Source organism: Lampetra planeri, chromosome 4 (assembly GCF_965212315.1).
Source record: "Lampetra planeri chromosome 4, kcLamPlan1.2.h2, whole genome shotgun sequence".
Lineage (NCBI taxonomy): Eukaryota > Metazoa > Chordata > Hyperoartia > Petromyzontiformes > Petromyzontidae > Lampetra > Lampetra planeri.
The window spans coordinates 26,811,932-26,833,929 of NC_136110.1; the positions used below are offsets into that span (position 1 = coordinate 26,811,932).

At 41.9% G+C, this 21,998-nt stretch overlaps 2 protein-coding genes across 2 annotated transcripts; both read left to right on the forward strand.

Annotated features, from left to right (window-relative positions):
- Positions 1–2,195: 2,195 nt before the first annotated feature.
- On the forward strand, positions 2,196–17,051 carry LOC144717877 (uncharacterized). Its single transcript, XM_078593623.1, has 16 exons — positions 2,196–3,399; positions 4,685–4,805; positions 4,957–4,984; positions 5,125–5,262; positions 7,027–7,130; positions 7,586–7,644; positions 7,729–7,877; positions 8,542–8,645; positions 8,881–8,939; positions 9,024–9,172; positions 10,475–10,696; positions 11,452–11,664; positions 13,811–13,960; positions 14,317–14,501; positions 15,504–15,704; positions 16,665–17,051. Exons 2-16 carry the CDS (start codon positions 4,698–4,700, stop codon positions 17,034–17,036), a joined length of 2,241 nt encoding a protein of 746 aa, XP_078449749.1. The 5' UTR covers positions 2,196–3,399; positions 4,685–4,697; the 3' UTR covers positions 17,037–17,051.
- On the forward strand, positions 17,051–21,672 carry LOC144717878 (adhesion G protein-coupled receptor F4-like). Its single transcript, XM_078593625.1, has 4 exons — positions 17,051–18,022; positions 18,416–18,457; positions 19,271–19,315; positions 19,678–21,672. Exons 1-4 carry the CDS (start codon positions 17,087–17,089, stop codon positions 19,687–19,689), a joined length of 1,035 nt encoding a protein of 344 aa, XP_078449751.1. The 5' UTR covers positions 17,051–17,086; the 3' UTR covers positions 19,690–21,672.
- The last annotated feature ends 326 nt before the right edge of the window (positions 21,673–21,998 follow it).

Here is a 21,998-nt window from a genome sequence, read left to right on the forward strand (position 1 = left end):
TTGTTTGATTTTATTTCTAACTACGTGACTTTACCGAAAGAACCAAAGAGTATGAACACACACACATCACCACACCAGCAGGACAGTTTTACATCGCAGAGCCCCTGAATTGGATATTATCATAACAATGTAATCCCTCCCAGGTTAGCTGCTGGTACGATGTACGTAGAGATTACTGGGGAGGTTGATTCGGTCGGCAGAGTTAAGAGCACCGCTTTAGACTGCCAAGTCACACCCGTGAGATTGATGTTTTTTTATACGCCTGTGTTTATCGTTCAATTAAAGTATTAGCCCCGATTGTACGTGGCGTGGTTTGAAGCTTTCGTGACTGCAGGAATCCATACTCTCTGATTCTTTCGGTAAAGTCACGTAGTTGGAAATGACATAAATAACTACGTTTCGGGCGCAACACAAGCGTCCGTCATCAGGTGGGACAACCACAGCAACAAACAATTGCTGAAGCATCTTCTTGGTTCTTTCGGTAAAGTCACGTAGAAGGGAAATAATAAAATAATAAAAATTTAACATAATAAATACAATTCTCACGACGTTTCGGCCACAACGCAAGCAGCCGTCCTCAAGTGAAAAACAGGTCTGTCGGAAAGACAGCGTCTGGATGAACACCACCAAGCTTGGCAGCGTATATTTAAGCTGGGTTAGAGGAGGAAGGGCGCCTTGACAAAGGAATTTGCATATCAAAATTGCTGAAGCAACCACAGGCATTTTTTCTTGCTGTGGTTGTCCCACCTGATGACGGTCTGCTTGTGTTGCGCCCGAAACGTCGTGATTTGTTTGATTTTATTTCTAACTACGTGACTTTACCGAAAGAACAAAAGCGTGTGGCGTGGGTGTTTGCGATTTCCGCGCGGAGCGACCGCGTGTGCGTGCCGAGCCCTTGCGAGGGTCAAACGCATGGTGGGCGATCACGAGGTAGCTTAACCACGTGTGCGCGAGTGAGCGCTCATGGGCCATCCATCTAGTAGGTACGCAGAAAAATCTGTCAGAACTTGACCCCACTCCTTCACCTGTCCCTGTACGCACGCGGACTTTTTACACCTTCCCCCCCGAATCCTATAGAACGGCCGATATTTAATCCACGCATAAACGATCAAGGATGAATAATATTAACTTGTTTAAGCAAACAGATAGTCCACCGCCGGACTATCTAACTAATTTAAAGACCAATGTAGACAAATTATTATCGAGGCTTCACCCCCCCCCCCCCCCCCGTTTCCTATGCGTACGCACATTGTCAGTAGACCCCCATACAGTAGACCCCGCCCGTACACATTTGGGTTAATCCCCCCTCGATGCGGACCTACTAAATGGATGGCCACTAATAATTGTGTGGGAGGTCGCCCACAGGGATGGACGTTTCGCATCAGCTGCCGCGCGGACTTCGCCAAGTCGCCGTGTCCCGAGTGACCGACTGCGCGCTCGGGAGGCAAGGGTCGACGTTTCGCGCCCTACCTTCGCCGTGAGGGCGGACGGGGTAGACGTCGGGGCCTCGCAACCGTCTTTGTTCAGTGGCTAGCCAAAAGCCGCTGCGAGGATGACCGGAGTTCGTGCGATGGTTTAGATGCTGTGCACCGTTGGATGCCGTGCATTGTTTGTTATTTGAAATATAATCAATATTTTCAACAAGTAAATGTCTAAGCTATGGAAATTTACATCTTCATCAGCCATGATCAATCCACTGCTGGATGAAGGCCTCCCGAAGCTTGCCTATAGCCTTCACGATCCTGCGATGCAGTTACACATTCCTGCGGAGGGAGCTGGTAGGAACGTTGGGTTGCTCTGTCAATGGCCAGGGTCAACGGCGGCGTGGTGTATTCCGCAAATATGCCCGACTGTGAGGGCGGGCACAAGCCGGCGTGAGTAGGTTAAACGTTGAGTTTTATAAGGGCACCACGGGGTGACCAGCCCCTCCCCACCCAGCTCCACCTCTCCCACCCTCCACCCAGCCCCACCCTCCCCACCCAGCCCCTCCCCACCCTCCCCACCCAGCCCCATCCCTCCCACCCCCCACCCAGCCCCACCCTCCCCACCCAGCCCCACCCTCCCCACCCAGCCCCACCCTCCCCACCCAGCCCCACCCCTCCTACCCCCCACCCAGCCCCACCCTCCCCACCCAGCCCATCCCCACCTAGCCCCACCCCTCCCATTTTTGTATGCACGACGGACGGACACAATAATCCCATGTGGGCTGGTGTAACCAGGAGGTTCCTACCTGTATAGTCCATCGAACTGCTGCACATTAACTGTGGACGTCCTCGGGGAACATTCGATTTCTTGGTTGCCAATCCGTGATAAATCTTGATCATCGGTCATCATTCTTTCTCGTGACGTGACCTGCCCAAGCCCACTCGGCTTTCAGAATACCGTGGCATGGAGTATACAGTACCATTAACCTGCCATATGTTCTCTAGTCCAACGGTTCACCTTTGTGTCGTATCACTGCAATTCCAAGCGTGAGTTTTTCCACGCTTCTTTTTTTTCAGTATTCTGTTTGATATATTTACCATGAATGCCCATGTTTCTCAACCACGTGTCATATCGGATGAAACCGCTTTAAATTGTTAGTTTTACGTGCATTGCTTTGTTAACTTTCCTGATCAAGTTCGGCTTGCCATAGCACTCTAAACTCTGCTCTCGTCCGAGTATTTTTTTCTTTCAGTCCGCCTTCAATAGCTGCCCCAGGTACACATACACTGCTCCGTTTTACAATTGTATCTCTCCGACTGATATCTCTAATTGCTTACCGAACTTGTTTGTTTCTCCAGCAAATAAAACAAAGAAACAACTGTAGACCGATTGCATCATGATCGACTAATCAGTATAGTATATAGTCATCAACGTTCACTGAATACACGTGGCTTCGGGAAGCTCTTTTTGGAGGGGCTTACCTGTAGCGATGGGGAACCCTCACTAAGCCTCAAGGCAACAATCATTCAATCCAACACTTTCTGTCAATTCTGAGAAACCCCATCACAACGTGCAATTTTCATCAAACAAAGTGTTCCATTCGGCTTACGCCTGAATTTAAAGAGTGTGGAAAGAATCAGCAGTGTGTACAGCCAGAGGGAGAAGATGGCAAACGGTGAGGGTGTTAGAAGGAGCAACCTTCCAAATGTGACTTAGCAACACAATATTCCAAACAAAGCCCTCCTTCTGTTAAATGTCGTAACATTAGGGTGGGACCAGCCACTGTACATTAAAAATGACCTATTGAGGCGTCTCCGAGTCCAGCATTTACAGGGCGTGAGCACATAGTGTGATTTCATCTGCGGTAAGAGCTCGGAAAGTTGCGGGCGATCATTCTGGCAGCCACGCAAAATACGGTGTGCATCAACTTTCAAAGACTGACAAGACAGACACGTGAAGGATTCTGTAATACAGGTATGTGTCAAAATGCATTAACACTTAACATACATCATACAGTATATACAATACAACACATTATTTTCCACCATCATCCTTAGCAATGGTCTACCCACTTCCGGATGAAGGCTTTGCTATGCTGTTGCAATCCTTCATTGTCTTGCGATTTCATACTCCGTGTTGCCCCTGTAGGAGCTGATCTTATAACTGCATCTCTGGTGGCTGTCATCTCGAGCATGTTTCCTCCATTAGCTGCCATTCCATCAGCATCCTCATCCTTCAACCATTATCCCGTCGAACAGTGCGCCCTACCAAGCCCACTTAGTTTGATAGTCAATAAAATGTCTTTGATATCTCATTAATTCCTTGAGCCGTGTGTTTTTTTGTGTATCGGTGTGATTGCAAAACGTACACGTCTCCAAGCTGGTACAATTAGCTTGTGTCCTTTGCTCGTGACCATTATCACCCTACCACATTCTATATGTGTTTTACTATTCATTTTTAGTCTTACAATGACATGTTTAAAAATTGCCTTTAATTTTCAGCATTAACCATTTTGCACGTCTCTATTTGTTTAGGAATACTAGCAGACCACATATCCTTTGGGACGTGACCATCCATCCCTCCAGCCAGCCAGCAAAACTTTAGTCTGATACAATGATATAATAGCGTATCCCCTGCACCCCCCCTACCGTCCCAAATGCGTGGCATCAGCGCGTCGCCGTGGGATACGGGTGACTTTATACTGGTAGGAACGAAGTGGACCAGACCATCAATAGATTATATCGTCCGTCCGTCCGCCCGTCCGTCCGTGTATCAACATCGCCCCCTACTGCAAACACTTGGCAGGACCCTACAAAAACCTTTCGACTCAGTGGGGCTTTCCTGGCTTAACAAGTGTAATAATACATTATGTTTATATTCTTTGGTTATTCGTTCCTACCAGCCCACCCCGCAGGGTCCTGTTCACGTCTATGTGGGTGATAACGTGCCGACGATGGACGCGCACTTGCGCGCCAGTCAGCCAGGAATCCAGGCAGGAAGCCAGCCAGAAAAAAAACCTTTTATTCTGATACAATGTGAAACAATTGTGCATACTGCCCTTACAATGTTCACGATGTTATGCATCTAAGCCACTGAATGTAGAATAATATCCGACGTTAACTACAATGGCATACCATGTTTCCCAAGAGCAACACTGCATTATGGTTGTAAACAACTAATTTGCATGAACAGGATCGTGCAAATAACTTTTCAATGATCGTGTGACATTGTATTTTAACCTGATTACTTCATTCTTCAGATGTGAGTTCGAAATGGCCTACGGTACAATGATGAGCGCTGGGCTCACAGCTTGCGTTATTTTGTGGGAAACCATTTTCTTCTTACCTTTGGAAAGCAGTCGCCTTCAAAAAGATGCCAGTGTGAGATGAATGTCATTTTATTTATTCCATTGCACACAAAGTAGAGGACCTCAAGGTGTAATATCAGCACTCATTGACTAATTAAACATACACATTACAATTACAAGTACACGGGTACAATTGGTTGATTTTCTTTGTTTCCCCAATACAGAATGGATCCGGCAGAGTTGTTGATGATGGTAAGCATGCAACATAATTTTAAGTAACGATTGATACTTGTGTGGTTATTACTGTCTAAAATAAACCGTGTTGATGGCTGAAAGAACTCAACGAGCACAGTTCTTTAATACTGCTTGAATGGCTCACCTCTACCAAACAGTGACCTACAACACTTTCTTTGTGGAAATGGAACTTACATCCAGCCAAGCCAACTTCAGTGACGACGATCTTCGCAGCAAGTGGCCATCCAAAGAATTGGGTGTACCGGCAGAACCCTTGTTTGTCCACAAGGTTACAGGTACACACACTCTCCTCGTGATCTATTACATGGGGAAGCGATGCAGCTCTACCCGTTGCGGTTTCGGGTTGCGCCACGTGTTGTTTGATATGTCCGACGTTTCGCTGCACGTGCTGAAAGCCTCTTCAAGGACTGTGGCGCAAAATCTTAGACACTGTATAATACCCCACTTCAGCAATTGTTTCTTGCTGTGGTTGTCCCACCTGATGACGGACGCTTGTGTTGCGCCCGAAACGTCGTGATTTAATTTAATTTATTTTATACCTACGTGACTTTACCGAAAAAAACAAAGAGTACACATTAATATATTTACACGATCTAACCCAAAAGACATCTATTATAGATGATATTGGTCACGAAAGCCTACGTGTTAAATTACTACATACCTGTCAACCCCTTATCGTTGCCTTACCTTATTACAGACCAATTCAGACCTTATTGGTCACCCCGTGCTCTTATAAATCTCAACGTTAATCCTACAAAGTCCCATCACAAGGGAGAAACACAAACAAATAGACAAAACACTTCGTTGTTGTCCGTATTGAACGTCTGTACACCGTATGGACTTGAAAACTCAATTTCCCTGTACAAGAATACGGGTACACCGTATCGGTTGACAGGTATGAGAGAGTAACTCTGGCCACAAAAGCTTTATAACGACAACAAAATTAAACAATTATTTGACAATCAGATGTTGGTAAGCAAACTTCAAATCACTTGCTCATATTACTATCTTGCAGTCGTCTAGAGGTATACTAAAGGGACACTGTTTGTGTATTATGTCTTTTAGGAATCCTTTTTTTAACGACATAAAGCTTTGCTGTATGTTTGGCTTCTATGATTATTGCAATACGCAGTCCTGCAGCTTGACACTGGTACAGTACTGCAACTGGAATGTAAATGTTTAAACTGCTAAATAACGTGAAATTTTATTTAAAGTTGCCATTTAATGGTTTTTTTTCTTCCTGTATCTAACATCCCTTTAATTAGTAAAGTTAAAAATGCCCATTGACAAAATGTCCCCTGGGCTAATGTTCTCCCGCGTCTATCAATCAACTTGGCCAGTTCCCTGAAGAATGTTAGATCAAGGTTTCAAAATATGTAATGTACATCGATACACATATTATCTTATTTTACATTCACGTATGAGCACATTGAGACCAGGGATCTATTTTTCAAGGGAGACCCGAGTTTAAAGTTGAGATTATTTGGCTGCTTTGTATTTCCACATTAGAAGTAACATCCTTGAGCTGTCGTATGTGGCCAGGTCACTTCTGAAAAATAGCTGTATAGCTCGTATGTATGTTGAACTTGTTTCGCACTGTATGCAGATACACCCACTCACCCACCCACCGCTTTCCAGTTTATATTTCTGGCAGTGCGAAGTTCCATAGGTCGGTGTTCATGGCCTCAGTCAGTCGCTCACAGCAAAGTTTTAGATTTTTCACTTGTGCATGACGAATCCGGATACTCCGTAGTCTGTGCGTTTATGGTTAAGTGCTTGCCAATAGTTTCATGAGGATGGGGTAACCAATAAGATGTTTTCTGGGCACATTGGCGATTGTCAACGAGCTGGTCCACGTCATTTCAATTCTGATATTCACGTCACGCAGAGTATGCGTGCATGCTTCCAAAATTACTTTTTCTGGATATGTTGTTGTTGTTATTCAGATTTTGTCCAGATTCTAACGACATATCAATGCAGAGATATTTTAAAAGAATAAGTACGTTTTATTAACTCTTGTCACGTGTGTTTTCTTGCAGTGACAGCAAAAATGTCACTTGTTCTCAACATGTTTTTCTCAAAAGGCCTCAATGATGTCCGTTCCACTGAATATCAGTCACTATCCAGCGATCTCACAAATCAGGTACTGTGCTGAAATAGTACTGTGCAGTACTTTTGCCTTCAATAATTTCTGATACTCCAGGCTAAAAAAGAAGAGTACAGTAGAACAATTTAAAAGCATTGTTTTCATGTATATGTAGGGGTGTCAGGGGAAGGATTCCCACCAATAGGAGGGTTAGTGGGAGGGGTGATCGAGTAGATATAAGGGGAGAACGGGCGGGAAGAAGGGGCCTTTGGCGGGAACGAGATTGGGACGGCTGGGGACAGGTGTGGATGGGAGAAAAGGATTAAAAGACGAAACCCCTGCAATCTTGTGTCGGCTCTCCTTTACATATATATCCAAATGGTTGTGTGCCCTTATGAATAAAATAATTGCACTTGATCAATATCGCACCAAGATTAATTGAGAATGTTGAGACATTTTATTTTTGTAATGTATAATTTGACTCTTTTTTTTATTTATCCGTGCATTTTCAGCTCAACAACCTTTACATAAACTACAGTGGAGTTTTACGTACATACGTATTGGGATTCAGGTAATCGTTTCATTTGCTGCATGTTTTGTTTTAATCTTGTCGGATTATGAAAGTATAAATGCCTAATACATATATTTTTTGCAGACCAAACAATGTAATTGCAGACATTCAGGTTCAGGGAGACTTCATGGATATTGTCGACCTGAAAAATTTTACCCAAAATGGTTCAAAATACCTTCAGCGACGAGGACTACCTGCTGACATGGCACCAAAGCTGAACACCACCGTGAAAGGTGCGTGGTATGCCAATTAACCACAATGCCTTGCTGGTCTCTGTTGAACTTGTTTCGCACTGTACGTATCCAACCGTGCTAATTGGAGGCGCAGTGCGCCTAACCTGGTAAAATTAAGAAAAATAAATCATAGTTAAATAACCTACAAGAGATGCAGGTCCATGTAATTTAACTATTGAATCGCTTAGTCTGAGAATTGCAGATACACCCACTCACCCACCCACCGCTTTCCAGTTTATATTTCTGGCAGTGCGAAGTTCCATGGTTTGGTGTTCATCGTCTCAGTCAGTCGCTCACAGCAGAGTTTTTGATTTTCCACTTGTGCATGACGAATCTGGATACAGTACTCCGTGGTCTGTGCGTTTATGGTTAAGTGCTTGCCAATAGTTTCATCGAGGAATTGAAACCGGGCAATGTGGTGATGGGGTCGCCGATAAGATGTTTGCTGGGCACGTTGACGATTGTCAACGAGCTGGTCCACGTCATTTCAATTCTGATATTCACGTCACGCAGAGTATGCGTGCACGCTTCCAAAATGACTTTATCTGGATATGTTGTTGTTGTCATTCAAATTTTGCCCAGATTCTAACGACATATCAATGCAGAGATATTTTAAAAGAATAAGTACATTTTATTAACTCTTGTCACGTGTGTTTTCTTGCAGTGACAGAAAAAATGTCACTTGTTCTCAACATGTCATTCTCAGAAGGCCTCAATGATGTCCGTTCCACTGAATATCAGTCACTATCTGGCGATCTCACACATCAGGTACTGTGCTGAAATAGTACTGTGCAGTACTTTTGCCATCAAGAATTTCTGATACTCCAGGCTAAAAAAGAAGAGTACATTAGAACAATTTAAAAGCATTGTTTTCATGTATATATCCAAATGGTTGTGTGCCCTTCTGAATAAAATAATTGCATTTGATCAATATCGCACCATCATTAATTGAGAATGTTGAGACATTTTATTTTTGTAAAGTTTAGTTTGACTCTTTTCTCAGCTCAACAACCTTCCCATAAAGTACAGTGGAGTCTTACGTACATCCGTATTGGGATTCAGGTAATCATTTCATTTGCTGCACGTTTTGTTTACATCTTGTCGGATTATGAAAGTATAAATGCCTAATACATATTTTTTTTGCAGACCAAACATTGTAATTGCAGACTTTCAGGTTCAGGGAGGCTTCATGGATATTGTCGACTTGCTCAATTTTACCCAAAATGGTTTAGAATACCTTCAGCAACGAGGACTACCTGTTGACATGGCACAAAAGCTGAACACCACCGTGACAGGTGAGTGGTATGCGCATGAACCACAATGCCTTACTGATCTCGTCAACGAAAATAAACCATCACTCGAACTCCAGTCATCCTCCCAGTGGCTTTTGGCTTTCCATCGAACAAAGACGGTCACTGAATCGCGTGCGTTCACATGCGCTTCTGCGGCCGCTCATTAAAATACTGGTTTTGGGGTTGACTCAGCCCGATCATCCCTTCCTCCGTGGGTCGATAAATTGAGTACCACTTTGTGGAGAAGTCAACAATGGTTGCTATATGGCTGGACTCGCTCCTGCCATGGGAATGTGGAATGTTTGCTACTGGTTCAGGGCACGACATCACTTGGGTTATGTTAGTTGCACAAAGCTCTGCACCTAGCCTTACAAGGTAAGAGCTGCACTCAGACTCAGACATGAACACAGACAGACACATACACTTCTAGAGACGCAGAGGGACAAAGATAAACAGACGTGACGTTTACCTTTGCAGTGTTCGCTTCATTTTGAAATGCACAGAGGGCAAATAGAGATGCAGAGAGGCGCACGTGGAGGTCTGGATGTTTATTGAATTATATAACATGCATACAATCCAACGTTAATTTTATTTTTCCTGCTTGCAAAAGTGGCCAGTGAGATAAAATATATTTTTCTCTGCATCTATACTTGTCTTCCTTGTAGCTCCGTCTGCCCATATATCTGACAACACACAGAGTCATCCTTGATTCAGCCATTCAAACTATATTGGCAGTGTAATAAAACAACAGTTTTGGTTTTGAAATACTTGAACGGCATTAAACTTTTTTGTTGTTGTTAAACTGTAACCCCGAACTTAATCTTCTGAGGCATTTTAAACTGATTGAATCATAACCAGTTCAATTGGTTTTAAGTTAACCTGAACCTTGCCCAAGCTTGCATTTGATATTGAAAAATCGGCAGGAATTAATGTGCTTATGCAATTTGAACTTTGTATATATTTATTGTGACTTGCTTACTTTTTCTCTATTTGTATTGTTTGTTGTTCGAACTTTTTGCTGACCCGCTCCTACTGGACATCTTTGAAAAAACATAATAAAGTTTGTTTTTTGGGTTAGATCGCGCAAATATAAATGTGTCGTTAAACCCGCCTCCACCCGACACTGCCAATTACTAAGGCGTACGTGTTGAACTGATCCTTGAAAAAGAGCTTCATAGCTCTTTGGATTTATCCAATCGAAGTAAAGATTCTGATTTTGAGATTCTGGGTTGCATGGCCAAAATCGCACTGTGGCCCGTCTTTAATGTTCCACCTAATGTTATTACCGTATCGTTACTGACGCAGGCTTGGCGTTTATCCCAGCTGATCCATCGTCAGCCATCGCAGAGGGATGCCGTGTGAAGCTGGATTGTGTTCTGCCAAGCAATGTCCAAGTCGGTGTGACGTGGACCAAGAATGGTGAAACTGTGCAGGAGAATGGCCAAGAGATGCATTTCTCAACAATGAGTGGAATCACATCCGTGAAATCTACGCTGGTTATAAATGAAATGAGAACAATTTATGAAGGTGTGTGGATTACACATGCAATTCATAGTTTAGAACACAAATATATCGGTCCATTGTTGTCCAAATGGTCGCTTTTGTTCAACTTCAATCAATTTTAAGATTACTGTACTATGTGAACTTCTGCAATGAAATTAACACTATTTTCATGGAATCAAATAATCTAAAAAGGCATGCTGATTCATGAAACGTATTTGGCGTACAAAAGTTTGGGAATATTTGCTTAATTTTAAGAACACTATGTCCAATTAATATCTCGTATACTTGCTTAGCAATGTCACTATACACGACAGCAAAGCATACTATCGAACACTTTGGGGTGCTACATTCAGTTTTGGTCAATTCATTTGGTTTGCCAGGGTATGTCAGTACAGCAAGTTGATTAATTTCCATCTGTACGATGATTGTTGTGCTATCCCCTCAGCCCTCACACACTCCTGTCTTCTGCCACACGTATACACACTCAGTTTTGGAAGCTGATCAAACATTCAAATCGAGGGACACCGCATGGACAATTGTTTGCGCTGGTTCTGGCTTGCCTTCACGCTCGCCTGTGGTTTTCCCCACCCTTCCGTGCGGGGAAAACCTTTTGAGGTGCAATGTGCACGAACGACGCAACACAAAGAATATGCAAAAAATATCACTACTTATTATTGTCATAGTGAATCATATTTGTGCATGAACACTAGGCCACAATGCAGATTGCCCCTGTGAAGCGATGTGATGTGCGATGATAACGAATAAATAAAACTCCGCAGGAAACTACACGTGCCAGCTTAAAGTGGGAAATGTGACCCACGTGGCACAAGCCATACTGGAAAATGTGGTATTGCGTCCCTATGGAGTTTTTATGTTGGCCAACTCAACCTATCAGAGTTGCAACGACATAGCACCAAGCATCACGTGCTGTCTTGCGAAGGATGTGCAGAATGTCTCCGTCACCTGGTATGAAGGAGACACCGTGGTTTTGGGTGAGCAAACATTTCACTGTCACTGTGTTTATAAATATGGAGTGACATCGCAAGATGTCACTGTGTACTGCCAGCCATAGAGAGACACGGCGTGCGATGTAACGACATCGTGGATACCACTATGATTTGGGTGTAGTACCGGCCCTAGAGGGGCTCGGTCAGCGCTGATTGATAGCGCTGGATGCCATCACGCTTGGCGGGCAGTGCCAGCCCTACAGGATAGGGTGTGGGAGTGCCGGCCGTAGGAATAGGGTTACTAAAGGCCATGGCACTCTGGTTGACCCTAGAGGACACGTGACCAGTTAAGTCTACAAAGGGGCCCCAAGTGGGGGCTCGGGGTGGTCACGTGATTGTGGTCCAGATCCTGCTCGAAGATTCTGGAAGGTGGGCGTGGCCAAGGGCGGAGCCAGGCACGCCGCAGAGAATATAAGCCGGGTCCCCCAGAGGGATCGGCGTTATTGTTCATCCTGAAGAAACCTTCGTCTAAGTTCTACGCTCTCCGAGTCTCCAACACGTGGACCTGAACCCGAGCTGTGGTCCCGTTCCGTAGTAGCTCGTTACGTTGTAATTAGTGTAGTTAGCCTGGTGGTCACCACCATAGGTTGTTATTTTGTTAAGGGGCAGTGACCCCGTGTGTTGTTGTTAAATAAATGTGTCGCCTCCAAGAGTACGTCTGCGACTCAGTTGAACCCACTACAAATACAGAGCCGGCTGGATCGACGCTTGTGCAGCCACTGACAAATATGCAAAACTTATAAAAAATAAAAGTGTCTTTACAGTCCAACAAACCTTGGGCTTGGTGCTTATGCTTGTTGTCGTGGAAAGTCCGCCTGCTTCCGTTGCAAAAAAATTCTCAAATGTGTGTGCCAAACTAGCTCATGAATTGATGTAGTGTGCAAAAAGAGAAGGGTTAGAGGTGCAGCCCTGCAATCGTTTGCTTATTTCACTGCTGGCGGAAGAGCCTCCACTCGAGGGAGCTCTAAAAAGCCTCACTATAGGGTGTTTATGGCCTGCGCTTCCCTGTTGGTCAGGTGTCTTAGAAGAGGTGGAAGTACCACCACATTTGCAACCTGTCGATCGACTGTGGTGAACCATTACACTAAGAGACCTCCTTTACCAGTGGCAAAATATAGTAATAGGTTTTTACCCTTTCAACTGGTACAAAAACTGACACCTTTATACAAGGCATCATGTTTTCAATAATCACAACACAAGCAGTCAAAATGCAAACAAAAGTACGCCTTTTGGCGTCATCTGGTCCAACACCAATGGAGACTAGGCTCTAAGAAAAGCTGTCTCGGGTGTGGACCAATCAACTTCAAGGACAGTGCATATCATTATCATCACCAGAGTTGTTTATTTTTGTTTGCATTTTGACTGCTTGTGTTGTGGTTATTGCAAACTTGATGCCTTGTATAAAGGTGTCAGTTTTTGTACCAGTTGAAAGGGTAAAAACCTATTACTACTGTGGTGAACCTATTTGTATGAAGGAAACACCGTGGTCTTGATGAACAATCTCCACGTGTGGAGATTGAACCGGCATCCTGTAGATTGCATAATATGTATTATGATGGTAAAAAAAGTAATATCTCACATAATTGCCACGTAGTATTGTTGCCTAAGTTTATAATGATAAATATGTTTATTCAGAAGTAATAGTTTAGCATTTCCCATCACTGCGATTAATAGCTCTGTGTATAATTGTTCACGAAGCATAATGGTAGTTGTCAAAAGAAATTCCATATAATGCTACGTGTATTCTTTGGAAGTGCTGTCAACCCAATTAGCACCACATTTGCTCATATTATACTTTTTAAATGTTAAGGTCATGGTGCCCTCGTGGTTACAACACTCCACTATGAACTCAACAACCTTAGTTCAATTCTCAGCCATCGCAAACATCATTGCCAAGTGATATCTAAACTCGTTCTGGTTCTCCCTTCACCTCCCTGGACTGACCAGCTTGGTGAAGTATGGTTGCATGTTGAACTTCTTTCGCACCATACATGGCCAACAGTGCTAATCAGAGGTGTCGGGGGAAAGGACGAGAAAATAAACACACACCAAAAACTGTGGATTGACTAAGGGCTGTCAATAATAGATTTATAAAAAAAAATTGTCTATTAAAAGCACGTGCTATTTGCAGCTGCCTCTTCCATGGCCACTAGATGCAGTGTATACAAGGTGCCGTTGAACAACTGCAGCAGTACGAAGGTGAACTATACATGCGAATTCTCCAACCCGGCGAATAAGTTGAAGACGAACATTGAGATTGATTTCAGACGAGGATTACCAGGTATGATTATGTACGGTATTTTTTGGATGAATCGTATATTGTGTACCACGGATTGGATAGCTGTCAGTGAATTATATTTTACATTAACTGGTTATTCAACGCTTCTCATCATTTTTACCGTGCATGTGATGGAGAATATTTCCCAAATGTAAGGCGTGGTATTGACCATCTCTGGTAATAAGCAACAGCGCGACACTGTGGACAATTAACAATTGAAATCTAAATTGTATACCTGCTTATGGGTACACGCAGTGTGACATTCAGTGTTTTTTTTCCTTCCAATAATGACTGCACGTTGTAGTATCCGCCGTGACAACACGTAACGTTTCTTCGCTTTAATTTTTGATGGCAAAAAGGACTTGGGGAATGTTCCCGCAATGGGACGTGGTCTGCCACTGCTGAAGGTAACATCGAACGACAAAATTGTCCAGTTGGATATGACGGCTTTGTTAAGCGTCCGTGTGGCTCAGGTGGCCAGTGGGGAGACGAGATATACAACTGCACATCTCCCGTGTTCAAGAAGCTTGTCGAGATGTCAAAGGTACACTTCACTAATTGTACCTGACTGCATTGTATAACACATTGCTGCATTCGTCTGTGTTTCACTATGAGGAGCCTAAAGCTAGAATCATTCCAATGAACTGATTCTGTGTTACATCCAAGAGAATCGTTTTTACAGACCTATGTGTCCAAAATTTCTGTATGTAAAATTTTTATGATTATGGGGTTCTCTAAAATCAATATGCATGTAAATGTATAGAATGTATATTGTGAATGTGTACACTGTAAAGTTGTTGAATACAAAAAAATACACATTTTAAATAATTGAATTGATGCGTGTATTGGAATATTGAGAATTAATTTTAATGGATTAATCACTAATTCGTTACTTTCACAATCGGCAATCTAATATTCACTCTCTAGAAAAGTTCTCACAATTCAGAGTCACAATTAAATTCACAAATCAAATTTAGCATGGCGCTTGTGACGGAGAGCTCCCACAAAACCGTCGCGTGCAACGTTTTCAAGTCAATGCCCTTTAGTCAATGCCATTTTGTCAATCCATTGGCAGGTTAAGGGATTGTCCACAACGTGGATGGGGGGGAGGGGTTGTTGGGACCAAAACTTCACTGCGGCTTGGCAAAGGTTGAGAACTCGGGACCGGTTCACACATTTTTCGACGCTGATTTGTGATCGTGGCCCGTTGTGTTAACGTCATCATATTTTAGAACGAGGTGCACCAACCACAGCGTCACCGCCCTACATGTACGAATCGTCAATGTTGTTATTGACTAATTGCATGTAATCTCAATGCATTGTATTATAAGCCTAAAAACACTGTATAATCTAATTGACTAATCATTACCTCCATTTTGTTAAAGTGATAATACGTTGATTTGAAGCTTTCGTGACTGCAGGAATCCATACTCTTTGGTTATTTTTATATTTTTCTACCTACGTGACTTTACCGAAAGAATCAAAGAGTATGATAATACGTTCTTCCATATTCATTACCTGACTGTATGATATTGTCCCTTTATAGGTTCTACTGGCTTACGGAGATGTGCAAAAGAAGGCGACAGCCATTCTGAGTTTGCTGGCGAATGCTACAACGATGCCACCAAACGGCAATTTCTACAATGGAGACTTGCATGCGTCCGCCACCATATTAGAAACCATCAGCAAAGCTACCACAGAATATACATCTGGCACCCCCGCAAACATCACTGGGCAAAATATGGATGTAAATGCCTTTGCACATCTGCGTCCTCAAGCACACATTATGATATCCAGACGACTTAATGTTGCCCTTAAACATTGCACAATCTCACAACCATCAGCGTATGTTTTTTTTATCCCATCACAATCACCATTTATAGTTGTCAGAAGCCGGTTTCCTTCCTGACACGCAGCCATGTAAAACATAATATGCAAAACTACGAGCACAACTGAAGCTTTAGCAAAGTTGTGCTTAGTTTTTGTGTGAAATGGATAATGTAAGCGCACACAAGCATACCATAAATAAAACACGACATTAAAGCAGATTATTATAACAAATGCAAAAAACGTGCACAATTATGTAACTGTACTTATGCTGGGGATGCTGCCATGGTCTAATCGTTGACACGCCAAACTGACAATGAAGAGGTCACCGTTCTATCTCCTGGCATGGCAGCTGAAACATTGGACAAGTGTCTAAAATCCCCCAATAATTTCGATTTAAAGCTTTCGTGACTGCAAGGATTCGTCTTCTTGGTTCTTTCGGTAAAGTCAGGTGAAGAACGGCTGCTTGCGTTGTGGCCGAAACGTCGTGAGAATTATATTATTTTATTACGTTTCGTTTTTATTATTTTATTATTTGCCTTCTACGTGACTTTACCGAAAGAACCAAGAAGATGAATCCCCCAATAAATCGATACACCACAGTTGATCGCCAGTTCGCACGTGGTGGTGTGAAGTGTGGGTTCTCCTATTTCTTCCAACACACCTATAGCCGGCGTAGAAGAGTGAGCCAAATATTCCCTAGAAGGGCTCTTTAGAGCGCTCTCTCTAGTGGAAGCCATTCCGCCAGCAGTAGCGCAAACAAGAAATTGCAAAAAAATAACTTACATTTTGCGAGGTGCATCTCATCCATACATACCAATGTTGATCTTGTATGCTGAACACTTAAACATCTGATGGATATGTGTGCATATATTTGCAGGATTTTTTGACAGCGTCCAGTAACATCTTAAATATAACACTGAAAAAACCATGGGACCAAATTGCAAAGGAAGGCCTATCAGACAGCTCAAGCCTGTTGAGGTCCATTGAAAGATATGCAACATTCTTTTCAACAAATTCCTCCATAAGAAAAACCAACATCGTGCTCAAGGGAAACGTACTCGACATTAACACGCACAACCCCATCCCCTTTACATTTGAAAACAGCAGCGTCTTGGTATCCTATCAAGGGATCAACACTGCAGACCCAGTCTCCATCAATAGCATTATATTTACAAGCCTGTCGCAAATCTTACCGATGAGGATCGGATATCTCTGCCGTGTAACAACCCGTACAACATCAACAGCATAATAATGGCCATTGTTGACAATGCACAAGGTAGCAAGAGTATAATCTTGAATATGTCTACACTGTACGCCCCAGACGAGACTGAGCCAACCTGTGCATTTTGGGACTATTACATCGCCACAGAAGGAGGAACGGGAGGCTGGAACAACAACGGATGCACCATGCTCGAGTCGACGGCCAGTTTCACAATATGCGAGTGCGGTCACCTGACGCCTTTCAGCACACTTTTCTCATCGAAGGAGACCTGCTCGAATATCTTGTCGATTATCACCTATGTATGTATTGGAATATCCATCCTGAGCCTGATCATTGCAATCTTTCTCGAGGCCCTCGTCTGGAAGAGCATCAAGAGTGACCTCACCAAATACTCCCGGCACATCGTTCTAATCAACATCTGCGTGTCGCTCTTATGTGCTGACGTCTGGTTTATCATTGCCTCAGCAAAGTCGAGCAAACACAATACAATGCTATGCCATGCTGCCGTCTTTATTGCCCATTTTTTTTACTTGGCCCTATTCTTTTTAACACTTTGCAAGGCGATCGGTTTGTTTTGCTCCGTACACTTTATATTTCCCATCATGAAGAAACGTCACGTGAAGCGGTTTCTGGTGCTCGTGGGCTATGGATGTCCCTTGGTAGTGGCCATTGTCACCATAGCAGTAACTTATCCACGTGGATATGTCAGTGGAAACGCCTGCTGGCTTCAATGGTATAATTCTCGTGCCCTCCTGGCTTTTGTCGTGCCAGCCCTCACCATCATCGGCATCAACCTGCTCATTGGACTCGTTGTGCTTTGTAAATTGCTGAAGAATGGGCCAGTGACAAGGGTGAATGGTGCCGGCACTACGGGGAATATCATACGGATCCTAAAGACCATCACAGTCCTCCCATTCATTTTAGGGCTTACATGGGGAATTGGAATTTTCACCTTGGACAAGAAGAGTCCAATAGCATTCCATTACATCTTCAGTGTGCTCAACGCTCTACAGGTAACAGTGTTAATTAATCAAATTTACTGTACTTTGCAAAGTTAAACAAAAAGTTAAAGTCAAAGTGTTTTCCCCTCTCATCTGAATATCATTATCCCACTCGTATTTACAACCCTAAGCCAGATGTGGGAATTCAACATTTCTATGTTGGGAGGGAGTCTTTCCATCGGTAAACCTCAAAGTGATACGCGTTTATATAAAACCCAGAGGGATAAAGGGCTGAGTTAACCTCTGACTTAGATTTGAACTCGCAAACTGATTATGAACTGCGCACTCCACCACCAAAACAGGTTCTTGAACATAAGTATTGGTTAACATTCATACATCAGTTAATAAACACTGTATTTACATTGACAAAAGACACTGATTACAGTCATTTCATTTCATTTGTAGGGGTTATTTATCCTAATCATTGAAGTGATGTGGAACTACAAGGTAAGCAAGCAATAATGTTAATATTGAAACGATTTGTACTTGATGTAGTGTTCGCATGCAACCTCGCATCCCTTACGCTGTACAATGCTGTGGAAAACAAAACAAATATGCACATATGTAGATTTATAGAAAGTATTGTATGATTAATCACAATGTTCAACAAGTGAGTCAATTTCATTGTCACCCCAAGACAAGGTACAGTAATGATATTGAGCCCTTTGTTAATCCAATGCTGGATGAAAGCATCACAGCGCTGTGTGGGCCATAGGATTGCTTGACCATAGTTCACCACTTTGGTCGGCGCAGGTTGGTGATGGAGGGTACCCAGGTAGAGTTGCCACCTGTCCGGGTTTGACTCTAGACAGTCCAGGAATGTATCTTGTTCAGGTTACATGAACTCATTTTTACGGAGATCTGGTGGTATTGTGTTGGACTTTATTGCAGTATGCTACACAATTTTGATAGAATGTTGTGGATAAATCTGCCTAATTATGATATTCACTGGGATGGACACAATTTTGATTTAAAGCTTTCGTGACTCAGGGATTCATATTCTTGGTTCTTTCGGTAAAGTCACGTAGAAGGGAAACAATAAAATAAAATACAATTATTTTTATTTTATTGTTTCCCTTCTACGTGACTTTAGGGAAACAATAAAAGAAAAAAATATATTTTTTATATTTTTTTATTTTATTGTTTCCCTTCTACGTGACTTTTCCGAAAGAACCACGAATATGAGACACAATGTTCAGATATTAAAAGCCCTGATACAATGTTGAATGCATTAAACCTATTTTCCTTTCACACTCAAAGGTAATCCAAGCTTTACGAATATTCTTGAAGAAATATATCATACCTGTAAGTAAGAAGTAAAATCATATTTTAATGTTATATGTGCATAAATATAATAGATTTCTTTGAGAAGAGGGACACATCGGTTTAAATATATATTTGATTATTCACGAACATTTTACATTTTAGTTGACCGAACGCTGATGTAATTATTTTTTGGTAGAACCGATTGCCTGGTGATCTTAAAAACGGTACGATGCAGTACGTCAACTTTGACATCCCATTAACTTTTATATTTAACAGCGATGATTATAATTTCTGCAGCCAGTCAATTTTAATGTCTTTACATTTGGGAGATAGAATGTTACTGAAATGAACACGTTGGTTTGGTAAAAATTAACGTTTATGTTTTGCTGAATGTTTTGTAGGTGGACTTGTGAATCTATACGTAAGAAGGAGGCGAAATATCCCCAACGCAAGCTGCTCTTAATCCAGACATGTGTCAAAATTTGCATTGAAAGTACATGTTAATCCATTTATAGATACCCCATATATTTCAAAACACCATCTTCCTTTCTTCTTAACGGGTGATTGAATACTCGATTGTAAACGTGATGGCTACGTGAAACAATGTATATTAGGAGATATTTAGAAAAAATGTAATAGCTGTAACAGTATTGCGATTGACGGGAGAATTCAAATATTTTTTACGTATCCCAAATATTTTAGTGGTGTATCTCTAAATGGATCATCGTGTATATTCTAACCTTAGGAAAAAAACCTTTACACTAGGCTCAAACCTGCTTCTGAAAAAATTAGCAGCCAATGTGATGAGGCTTTTACATCAACAAAGGAAATGGCAGTGTTGTTTAACACATCACTATACTGGTAAACGCATACGGTATTGTTAATCATGCTTTATATTAACTGCACTTACCCACTTCCAGCTTGCAATTAAACGTTTACTTGTCACCTACAAGGCATATTAACATGCAATAGATTTTCAAACAGGGAAATATGTTAAAAGTATAGTCCTGTGGTTTGTATAGCGGCAAAAAAATCACGCTTTACGGTTTTATACATTGATACATCCGTTACGCTAATATAATGCTACAACTGTAATAAATGTGTGCTGTCAATTTTGAAAACCGCAGTGGCTATGAGAAGTGAGTATCAGACATAGCCTTACTTTTAATGCAAACACAGCGTAAATGATGCCTGCTGGTGATTCTGCTGAGAGAACATGGAACCAGCGTTGCAAAGGGCTATTTGGTGTCAGTACCACGATTGAGTGACGCATTTGGTATGGCCACGGTGCAACGTAAGGCCTCTAAATATGTGTAAGACTGTCCAATGTTTTTTTTAAGAAGCATATTGTACATTTTTGTTTAAAGCTTTCGTGAATGCAGGGATTCATATTATTGGTTCTTTCGGTAAAGTCACGTAGAAGGGAAATAATAAAATAATAAAAATAAAAAACAATACAATTCTCACGACGTTTCGACTGCAACACAAGCAATCATCATCAGGTGTGAAATCCACAGCAAGAAAATTTGAAAAAAAGTGCCAGTTTTTTCTTGTGTTGTGTTGCTATCGAAACGTCGTGAGAATTTAATTTGTATTATTTGATTATTTCCCTTCTACGTAACTTTTTCAAAATTTCTTGCTGTGGATTTCACACCTGATGATGATTGCTTGTGTTGCAGTCGAAACGTCGTGAGAATTGTATTTTTTAAAAATATTTTTATTATTTTATTATTTCCCTTCTACGTGACTTTACCGAAAGAACCAAGAATAAGCATATTGTGTTCTACAATATTCACGCAAAATAAACCGTAGCATCGGCTTAATACGTGGCGCTACTTTATATTAGACGTTAGAATGCTGAATGTTAAATTGTTACATGTTGTGGGTAAGCAATGAGGAATGTGTGTATGTATATAGGATGAGAGTATGCGCTCATACAATCTGGGCAGAGTCGAGCTGCAATAGGATAAACCACACCATGGCAAAACATCGCTTACCCGTACATTTTTGCATGTGGTTGTTCAGCCTGACCCATAGAGATAATATAACCTGCATTTATTTTACTTATTCACATTCAATCTTGATTTGAAGCTTTCGTGACTTGCAGGAATCCATACTCGTTGGCTATTTCGGTAGAGTCACGTAGTTAGAAATGAAATAATTAGTTATTCACATTAGTCATGCATGAGAGATTATTCAAGGGTGGTTACATATAAAGTACAATGTTTTTTCATTTAATTTTTTTCATTAAATTTTTGCCTTTGGGTATATTCTTGGCGTGCACGTTATTGGTTGTGGTTATCTAAAATTTGGATGTGTCTGTGCAATGCATTCATGGAGAAACGTAAGGGCGCTTTTGAATAAAATTAAGCTTCAATCTGAATGTGCAATTTGCCAGCGCTGTGTAATTCTCATTATAAAATATTTCACTTTGTGGTACCCAAATTGGTTTTTTTTCTTATACAGTACATCCTGTTATGAATGCTATGACTCGATATGCTTAATGAAGTAAGTGCATGCTATGGAAATATTGGACCAATTTGAGCTTAATTGTGCAGGTGTGGCTGGTGAAAATGCAATTTCACAGTCGTTTATATAAACGGGAAATCCCCAATACGAACACACACATTGTTTGGATTGGGTGTTATAACTCGGGCACGCCTTTACAAAAGTGCCAATCAAACTTAATTTGGAGCTTTTGTGACTGCAGGAATTACTCTTT